Here is a 10,510-nt window from a genome sequence, read left to right on the forward strand (position 1 = left end):
TTTAATTACTTTCTCTAACTCAGGAAATAGCAAAAAGATAATGCTGAACAATTTCAAATAGAAAGGGAGCAGAGGCCAGAAAAGTAAGGGTGAAGAATTTTTTAAATACTTCTTTTTAAAATTTTTTTTTAAGATTTTTAAAAATTTATTTGAGAGACAGAGATCACAGTAGGCAGAGAGGCAAGCAGAGAGAGGAGGAAGCAGGCATCCTGCTGAGCAGAGAGCCAGATGATGGGCTCAATGCGGGGCTCGATCCCAGGACTCTGGGATCATGACCTGAGCCGAAGGCAGAGGCTTTAATCCACTGAGCCACCCAGGCATCCCAAATTTTTAAAATACTTCTGAATTACGTTTTCATTATGGTTGCTGAAGTTTTTTGCAAGTAATGTTCACTGTCTGAACACCCAACAGTCATAATGAAATGTAAGAACAAAACACATTCTAAGGACAATATAATATATTCTTGGGTTATCTATATATGCTGCTTGTCTGTGCCCCTAACACAAATGATTGAAAGCCAATTCTACTTCTTTTCAGATTTTCCAATTGTCTTAGTAATAATTCTCCTGGGAAATAAATAACCCATGAGATCCCTTCTTCTGACCCTAAGACATATAAGAAAGGGTCACTTCTTCTTTATTGTAACAAACGTGCTTGGATCCTGAGTCCCTGCCCAGGCCTTTCTGGTTTGGCTTTTATGCTTATTTGTCCCTATTGACAGACATAAGTATCTTGGGTATAACTGTGACTTGGAACAAGAGTGTAAATCAGAAGGGTAGTCATGCCTGCATCATTATCAGCTTGCTTTCTTGTAGGGCAAAGAGTTTATTACTCACTGTAGGGCTTCCTTCAGATTCCCAGAGCTATTTGGTGGCAACTTTGTTCTTTTATTCAGCTACATTCCTTCCCCTTGGAAGTGCTCCTCTGTTACCATTGGACATATACCTGTTGACTGTAATCCCAACTGACTGCTACTTTACAGGGCCAGTTGTTGCTGAAGTGGTGGGGCTCACCATGCCCAGATACTGCCTGTTTGGAGACACTTTGAACACAGCTTCTATTATGGAATCAACAAGGTTACATGAGTACCTGTGATGGGATGGGATGGTAACCTCCTACTGTTGGAAAAGTGATTATTTTTCTAGAGAGGGAAGGAGAACAAGACACCTAATATTTTAATGTTTTTTAAAGAAATGAAAGATAATTCAAGATTAAGATTTTACACACAAATTTCCTGGTCTCTAATGATAAGCCAGTAGGGGGGGATATTGGATTAAATATGTACCCTTCTTGTTCTAGCTATGAAGCTGTGTAGCTAAGTGACACTGAAACAGTCAATTTGATCAAAACAACTAGAAATGTCCTTTGGGAATAGAAAAAAAAAAAATTGGCCAGCATGGTGTGTTCGGGGAAGTCGTGTTGAAAAAAGAAAAAGTATGGGACTGGCATATTTAGTTTTTCAACTAGTTTGTGGAGACACAACCAGAATCAGCTGCTTCCCACCCGACTGCTGTTTACTGCTCTAGTCCTCTTTCTGAACTAGTTAGGATCCTAGGAGTTCTGGTTTTATCAAATAGCCCTCTTGAATTTAGCTGGCAATTATCCTTCAACCTAAGGAGCTTGGAAATCTGAAATAAGTAATTCCAATTAGCCTGTATATAAAATCTTTAGTTTTTATCAAAACAAGCATGGTGTCAAAGATACCATTTCTTTTCCCCCTTCTTTGAGAATAAAACTGTACAAATCTTCATGCCATCTGTCTGTTGCTGGCACCTCTTTTTTGGTTATTTACTGCCACTACAAGGCAATGTCAGAAACACAACATGCCTTGCCCTTTATCAGGATTGAGCAAAGGAATTTGTTTATGCTACTATAGGAAAGCATAGAAAACAATAATAGGTTCTATATACAGTTTTCATGGGTTTTATACTTAAAAAACACTTAAGCTCTTAGCAGTCTTGGCTTTAGCAGCTACTAGGCAAGACAAGATCTTCCCAAACTTCAGTAGTATACTCAGACTAGTCTCTGATGTTATGGTGGCCTATATCACAGTGGGTGGTGCCCTGTCTGACCCCACTCTTCATCACTCATGTGCAAAAACAGGCTTGCACAATGGGTCCAGTCTTAGTCAATCTAGCCTGTGCAGCCATGATTAAGGAGGCAGCACGGAACTTAGAAGCTGTTGTCAGAATAAATTTTCTGACATCTGGGAAAGTCTTCGAACTCCATAGACATGGCAGAAGCTATGGAAGTAGTCATCCAGGAACTGCTGCATGTGTATGACTTTGCTCTTGAAATGCAACCCAGGATGAAGTGAAACTGATCATGGAACCACAATGCAGATTTGGCATAGCACTCTGGACTGATGTAAGCTTGTAGAAGATTGAAGTCACATTCTGGTCTGCAACAGGGAAACTCCACTCATTTCACATTGGAAATATAGAGCTGAGAGCAGAAATAGAATTTTCAGTTTTAGGTATCACCTTGTCTAGTGAACAGCTAAGAAGAAGAAAATGGACTGAATCATGCACAGCAGGTGTTTATTAAGTACTGACTATGCAAGGAAGGCATTGTGAGGGATACAAAGAAACAAACGCATGTCGTCTCAGCACTAAAGGGGCTGGTTAGTATGCTTTTCTGGAAACTAATGACTGTGACCAAAATAGGGCATTAAGCTCCACACCTGATTGAAGATTTGTAAAGAGATAGTCTCATGTTGGATATGAGACCAGGACATGTCAGAGGTCTACTAAAAATTAATTTCATCAGTATCACCATTATGCCCAGTTGAATTCACTGATTCTGGAAAGGAAGTAACTAGTGACCTAGTGCTGGATGTTTATTGGAACGAGCTCTCTCTTTTGACCCGTGTATTCCACACGAGTAGGATTATGACTGACGACCAGATGCTAGTGGAGTCATATACATAGGGCTGGCAAAGGGCACCTAGACGAGCATGCGGCCTTTAGGGACCCTTTTTTTTTAAAGATTTTATTTATTTATTTGACACAGAGAGAGAGATCACAAGTAGGCAGAGAGGCAGGCAGAGAGAGGGAGGGACGCAGGCTCCCCGCTGAGCAGAGAGCTCCACACGGGGCTCAATCCCAGGACCCTGAGATCATGACCTGAGCTGAAGGCAGAGGCTTAACCCTCTGAGCCACCCAGGTGTCCCTAGGGACCCCTTTTGAACAGAGGTTTTGGGTGACCATGACTTAGCAAAGAAGACAAAAACAACAGTACGGAGCTGGGAAAAATGTTACTAAGTTATTATGTGAAAGTTATTATGAGAACACATAGCAGAAATTTCTTGCAGTTCTTTCTAGCCTTGCCTTCCTACTTTGATTGTTTTCAGCTTCTAAAAGAATTATTTTCTCAAGTGTGTGTGGGAATAAGTCTTGGACTCTTATTTAAGACTCAACTGGAACAGGTCTTACTTTATAAGATAATAGTTTTCGAGAAAGTCAAGGATTCTACCTGAGTTAATAATAAGTGACAGCTCTTCACTGAAGAGTTACACTTAGTTGCTACATAAAATTTTTAGTCATAGTTTTCCATGTAACACTCTTATCCTGGGTTGGGCTCATTAGTTGGAAAATAATACATTCGTGTGTATATACATATAGATGCATCTACCCACAGGAAATCTATAAATGTACAATTGTCACAGAATGTTGACCAAGGTCTTGGGACATTATTTTTAATTGATGTTCTATTTTAAGTGCAGCGATACTGTAACATGGTTGTATGGATGCGTATGTAAAAAGATACCCTGCTGTCTCTTAAGTAGGGTATGTAGACCTTGGAAGCTCTGCTTTAGCAGAGAAGAAGCCACTGACACCTAACTTGCCTCTGAGGAGGTCACATTTCAGCTGAGAGCACAGTAGTGGTAGCTGGTTTCTCAATCACAACCTTAGAGTTAAATTAACACCTTTCTGTTGCATGGCCTTTCATCTGGGATAGCGTCTAGGAGGCTGATAAGTGCTCTAGCTAACACCTTATTTGGGCCTGGTGAGGAAGGCCACTCCCCGTTCCTCCCCCTTTTGAAATCCTAACTGAAGTTCTCTCTCAGGGACTTTTCTTAGGGTCTTGTTCATTTAGGAGTGGGGCCATCTATTACATTAATATTTTCTCATTGATTTTACCTGGAAGAATACAGTCACATCTGTCTTTCTTTTACAGCTTACTGCATTCATGTCAGTCACACAATTCTTCAAGCTCTGAGTGAGGGCTATGAAGTAGAGCTTCGAGGAAGGTCAGCGCTCAGGGTATAATATCCGGTTTTTTTTTTTTTTTTTGGTTTGTTTGTTTAAATCAAACCACTTGAACACACCTGCTTCTAAAGAGGTCATGGTCTGCTGAAAGAGTTTACCTGGGTTTCTGAGACTTAGAGCTATAATTTGGGCAGAATTTCCAGCCATATTTGCGGTTCCCAAGAGAGTGTTCACTTTTGCTTCAGTTTTCTTCTCTTTAAAATATGGCCACAGTGAGGAGGAGTGTTACAACTCCTGGGTTTTTCAGACTATGAGCTGCATCTTTCTCTCTGAAAGGATTACTCAGAGTTTGGGTTTTCAGTGAACTGCACTATTATTTATATCTTCTAACTTCCATTTTGTTTACTCTTTGGCTGAAATTCAGACATGATTCAATAAACTAAAGTATTAGTGAGTTTGGGTTTTCTATTTGCCTGCTCAGTGGCCACCTTTCTAATTTTTCATGCACACCATTGACCCCCTCCCATTTACAGAGGGGCTTTATGTCTTCCCTGAAGGATCAGGAGGAATAAAGTCAGTTCCCGTGAAAGACAAACATTTTGAAGCACCTTTTCTCTCTGTTAGGACGATCCATTGATCTGGGATTCAGGATTAGAGTAATCTTACCTTTTCTTTCTTTCTTTTTTGCCATCTCCACTGGATTCTTTTTATCTTCCTCTAGGTAGCCCCAAAGCCCCTGGCTTCCCCATTTGTAAGAGGCTCTAGAAAGTCGATCATCTAACTTTTTCATTTTTAGACAAAGAACAAAAGCCCAGAGAGGTGAAGTAATTTGATCAGGGTCACACAGTCAACTGATGACAGAATAAACCAAAACCCAGGGAAGTCTGACTTCCCACTCAGTATCGTTTCAATGGTACCATTGTGCATGAAAATTATTTTCGCAGTGATTATACTTCGGCAAAGCAAAACCCAGAATGATGCACAATTTGTTTCTGTCATTGGCAAGCCTTCCTGGGATGGTGGCAATTTACACGTAAAAGGATTTCAGAAGTTAAAGTTTGGAAGGCTTGATTCTGATTGATCAGTTCCTTTTCTGGCTAGTTCTGGTTTGTCTCTTCCAATAGATCTGAGTATCTTCTAGAAGATGGGATGGGTCATTTATGAGGGGGTAGAGGTTCTTTTCTCACCTCTGCAGAGAACTCAGTGAGATGATAGAAGTGGCAACATTACTTGAACAGCGAATCACATTACTCAAGGCTTTTGTGATTCCTCTATATATTGACATTTCTTATCAGAGGACGACAAAGGTGGCTTTATTTCCCAAGGCACTTTCCTCTCTGGATTGCTGGGCACAGATTCTGTCATTTAAAAGCTGAAGAGGTGACACTTTTGAAACTGAAAAGGAAAAATATGTCCCCCCCCCCATGGCTTTTATTGCCCCCAAATTCTAGTTAGGAAGAATCATATCTTTGGGTGTTTTGAGTATAAAAGCAGGACTGCTTCAGAAGGGCCCTTTGAAACTTCACAGTTTCCCTTACCCCAGGGAATTTGGGAACCTGCTACAGCAAGATGGAGGAAAAGGCAGGGAAAGTCTTTCCCTGAGGCCATGTCAGTCCAGGTGTTAGAGGCTTCCTGATAAAAGGGCAATACTGAGAGAGAAGAGAGGGGGCCTCAGGGGAGAATGTGAAGGACATTACATAGTAGGGACTGGGGGATATGAGATTCTTTGTCACGTGGGGCATGCAATATATCCCCAATATGACCATATTACCAGCACACTTCAGAAATTCTGATCCAACATTTCCATTCCTCATTCACTCTGTGCTGCTGGAAAGCAAGAATGGCTTTAGTACATGGGTCAGAAGGGCCGCATTTTGATAGCCTGCCAGATGTGATAGCAAAGAGGATGGTTGAAAACACCCTCTCGTTCCAGCTGGCTGGTATTTGAAATTCCTACATCAGAACCTCTTCTCTTGGGTTCAAGGATTGGATCCAGTAACAACACTCTTTTCCCACTCCATCTCCTTCACGGGAATGATGACACTTTAAGTTGTTTCCCCTAGTGGATTCAAAAGTGTGGATTGGGTTGGGTGAGAGAAGAGAACATAGTGCAGTTGAATAATTAGGTGGGTGGGGTTAACAAAGAAAGACATCAAACTGAGGAAGCTGAGGTAGATTGGAGGAGGACTCATTTAGAGGGGACAAGCTCAGCCTCTATGGGGAGTTGGCCTAAGGCCCACTCCAACCCCCTCTTGTATTGTACTGGCAACAAATCATCAGTGCTTAACTGGCCAAGTCAGCTTTTTTCAATATTTCTCTCCTAATGGCCTGGTGATAAGTCATCTTATTACCTCTTCTCTTACATGAGTCCTATTTCAGTCACTGTTTTTTTGACAAGTTTGAAGCTTCTTGCTGAGACTTTATATATATCTAGGCTTATCAGTTATATTTACCAGGACCTCTTTAGGTAAATTTACATTCTGAGAAGACTTTCCCAAATGGTTGTTCTCAGCCAGTTTATGTCCTTGCAGGGTGGACACTTGTAACATTCTGGGGATAAATAGTATTTGATTCTCAGGCCCTTAAGCAGTAATCCTGTTTTATTTGTGATTTCTCTTTTCCCCCCAACCTCTTCCACCCCATCCTCAACCCCTTGCACTCACATGCAGAAGTTTGGACATGTGTAAGTGTGTGCACACACACGTGCCTCCCCACCACCACCAGCGTTTGATCTAAGAAGTAATGAGGTTGGGGGCACTTGAGTCGCTCAGTCAGTTAAGTATCTGACTCTTGATTTTGGCTCAGGTCATGATCTCAAGGTTTCAAGATCGAGCCCTATTGGGCTCTGTTCTGGGTGTGGAGCCTGTTTTAAGATTCTCTCTCTCCCTCTCACTCTGCCCCTCCCCACCACCCTCTCTCTCTGAAAAAAAAAAAAAAAGGAAAAAAGAAAAAGAAGTAATGAGGTTGTATTGGCATAGTCATGAAGGTCAGAGGTCTGGTCTGTAATTCTTGTCCCATCAGTGACTTAATGTGTAACACTGGACAAGTAACTTTATCCTCTCTGTGCTTCCATTTCTTCACATAGAGTCCTCTTATGACCCGTGATTATCAGGAAGCTCATTAATCACAAGATTTGAAATTCCCAGCCATTGCTTTTTGGCCTCTAGACCTTCCCTTGACTCCAGTGTGTTGGAGAAGCTATGTGGTATAGAAGGAAGAGCATTTAAAATTTGGAGTCTAAGATGTTTACTAGACTTACTATGATGAGCATTTTTAATATATATACATATCAAATCATTATACTGTATAGCTGAAACTAGTGTTGTATGTCAGTTATATCTCAGTAAAAAACAGCTAAGTTGTAGTAAAAAGAAAATAAATAAAACCTGGAGTTTAGTAAAATTGGGTTTGGGTTCCAGCTATGCTTGGAAATTTCCATGAAACTCAGTATCCCTATTTGCAGAATGAGGTTAATAATAAACTCACCTTCCAGAGTTTTTGTGAGAATTAAAAAAGACAGGAGATGCCAAAGTGTCTTAAAAGTGTCAGACCAAAGTAAGATACTATTATTTGTGGGGAGGGGGGTGTCTCTGGGACTGCTCAGGGATTGATACCAAGTCAAAGGGTTTGCTTTAGGTTTTGGTTGTTGCATACTTGTTCTCCCCCACTTTCTCTCTCTTCAGCAGAATTTTGGAAATAGGGTGGATAAATAGAGATCTAGGATTTTAAGAATCCTGGATAGGCTCCCAAACCTCAGAGAACCCCTGGGGCTCCCCTGCATACTGTTTGATTTGGAAGTTTGCCTGAGTCCATAACACTCCCATTCTCTTTTGCAACCATTAGTTTTGGCATCCCAGCGTGTGTCCCAGGACTCATCCAGATATCTGGACAATCCTGGCATCCACAAAGCTCCCTTGGGTATTGGCACACTGTCTCAATAGCCTCTTGATCTCAAGATAAACACCCAAATACGCCTGAGGGTTGAGATCCTCAAGTTTGAGCCTTAAGAGTATGCTTTAACAAAGTGAGGTCCAATGACAACTTGAGTATTCTAATTGCTCAAGGGTTGAGTTTTCTAGTGAATGGAACAGTATATCTACTGAGCAACTATTCTATATGAGACACTGCACTAGGTACTGTGAGGAACAGAGTTTAGGAGGCAGAAAATTTGGGTTTGTATTTAAAGCCCCAAACGTGACCCATCAGTGTTTTTATTTAACTGCACTGTGAGCTCCTGAAGGACAGAGCCATTTCTGTATTTCCACACCTGGTACAGTGAGGGTAGAATAAATGTAAAAATGAGTGATATGAGTATATTTTAAAGTTGTTCACTTCTTCTGAAAACAGAGTGGCTCCAAACAGTCCAATTATTTGAGTTTTAGGGTGAGTTGGTTGTCAGCTAGTGAAGATTGAGTTGTTGTGGTATTCTCTTCGTACTTGCCTATGGTGGGCTTGTTCAGAGCCTTGAACCAAATACCTGCAAAATGCTTTGAGATTCTTCCACTAAATGTGATTATTATTATTGTGGTTGTGGTCATTATTGCTAAGGGATGAATGTATGTGATGTAAAATAGAAAACAATGGATTTGATATTTAAAGGGGGGGGACCTAATTGGAATTTCTAAGTTAAACAATTTAGAACTGTTCCAAATGAGATCAGCCAAGAGTGAGACCATATTTCAGATTAATGAGTTGGAAACACATCCCATTACTTTTCTCAGTTTTAGTAAACACACTTTTTTCCTTATGGATTGGAGGAAATGAAAGAACAGATGAAAGAAAATTGAAAGTAGAGTGAAACACATTGAGAGGAGGGTTTATTAGAAAAAGGGGAGGGCAAAGCTGAGGCAGAAAACTTGGCTCCTCTGAGGTAGTTCACTTAGGCCCTGGGGTGACTAGCTAGAATTTATACTCCCTTTTTCTTCTCAGACCATGATTCTTGACAACCAAGAAACCAGGCTGTAGATGGAGGCCTCCATGTTGTCTCTCTCTAACTGTGAGAATCCCTTGGCAGGAAGAAAAGAACACTGCAGAAATGCAGACCTCTCTAAGCAGCCAAGATGCCCTGGCCTTTAAAGTTGTGCAGCCTGCTTTCCATTTCTATTCCAATTTTTGGTTTCTGTGAGAGCCTTTGGGTGACAAGTATTGGGGGAGGTAGACTCTGAATATATGTACTCTAGAAAGGAAAGACAATGGGATGCCAACAGTCAAAAGATCAAAGCAAAAATGACAAACAAATTCTTGAATTCAGCATCCAGATGTTTGGTTACTATAAAGCCAAACAACCACACGTACTCAGCAATGGAGCTGTGTGGCAGTGTGTAGACAAAACATCTGGATGGCAGCTTCAAATGGTGTTCACTTTTCTTTCTCTTTCTTTCTTTCTTTTTTTTTTTTAGAGAAGGGGGAGGGGTGGTGTGAGAAGAGTAGAGAGAGACTCTTAAGCAGGCTCCATGTTCAGCATGGAGCCCAAGGCAGGGCTCCATCTCATGACCCTGAGATTATGACCTAATCTGAAATCAAGAGTTGGATGCTTAACTGACTGAGGCAGCCAAGGTCCCCCAAATGGTGTTCAGATTTTGTCTGTCTGCTGTGTCAGCTTATGGAGCTTGTCAGGTATATATAGCAAGGAAGCTGTGTAGGAAGGAAAACTCCAGGGAATGGTGACAAGGGGAAAGCAGAGGCAACTTCTGAGCCAAACTGAATGCTTATACACTGTTGATCAGAAGCACCTCTTTGGGAAAACTGGTTATAGCACATTTAAGATTTTCTGTATTTTCTATAATAAGGGAAAAGGCACAGAAGAGACCTTCTGGCTGGTTGGAAAAAAGGCTTTACAAAGCTCCTTCTTGTGCCCTCACCAATGTGCAAAGATGGGTAAGTACACACTTAATTAAAGTCTTCTTATGCCCCACTATGTTCCACTGTCTTCACTATTTTTGTGTCTCTCCTGTCTCACAGGCAAGTGGGCCATGGCTTACAACCAACAGAGATTTCAGCCTTCCAAAGAAGAAAAGCAGAAAGGCAACTGGTGAGAAACAAGCCATAAGGTAATGGCCAGCAGGAAAACAGAACACTAGAGTTTGCCAAATTTTCAGAGCTGGGGCTCCCTTTGGCTTGGGTGCCAGTCTCAGCCTACACTCTGTTGGCAGAGTGTGATGAAGTTGGTGAATTTCCAATCTCCACTGAGTTGAGCAAAAACCCTGTGGGGAGGCCTTTTGTAGACCAAGCTACATTTGAGGGAGGTCAGCTCCCCTGGCCTGAAAGACTGTTGCCTTCTGCACTGATAACACATTTGA

General features: G+C 41.3%; 1 protein-coding gene across 1 annotated transcript in view; it reads left to right on the top strand.

Moving 5' to 3' along the window:
- GUCY2F (guanylate cyclase 2F, retinal) overlaps positions 1-10,260 on the top strand; it is a gene marked incomplete at both ends in the record, with an annotated part of 98,105 nt that extends 87,845 nt beyond the window's left edge. The window contains 5 exon segments of the mRNA XM_082716510.1: positions 983-1,091; positions 4,157-4,265; positions 10,001-10,034; positions 10,037-10,088; positions 10,173-10,260. Coding sequence (XP_082572636.1) covers positions 983-1,091; positions 4,157-4,265; positions 10,001-10,034; positions 10,037-10,088; positions 10,173-10,260 — 392 coding nt within the window.
- Positions 10,261-10,510: the final 250 nt, after the last annotated feature.

The sequence above is a fragment of the Mustela nivalis genome (assembly GCF_964662115.1).
Source record: "Mustela nivalis genome assembly, chromosome: X".
NCBI classification, from domain to species: domain Eukaryota; kingdom Metazoa; phylum Chordata; class Mammalia; order Carnivora; family Mustelidae; genus Mustela; species Mustela nivalis.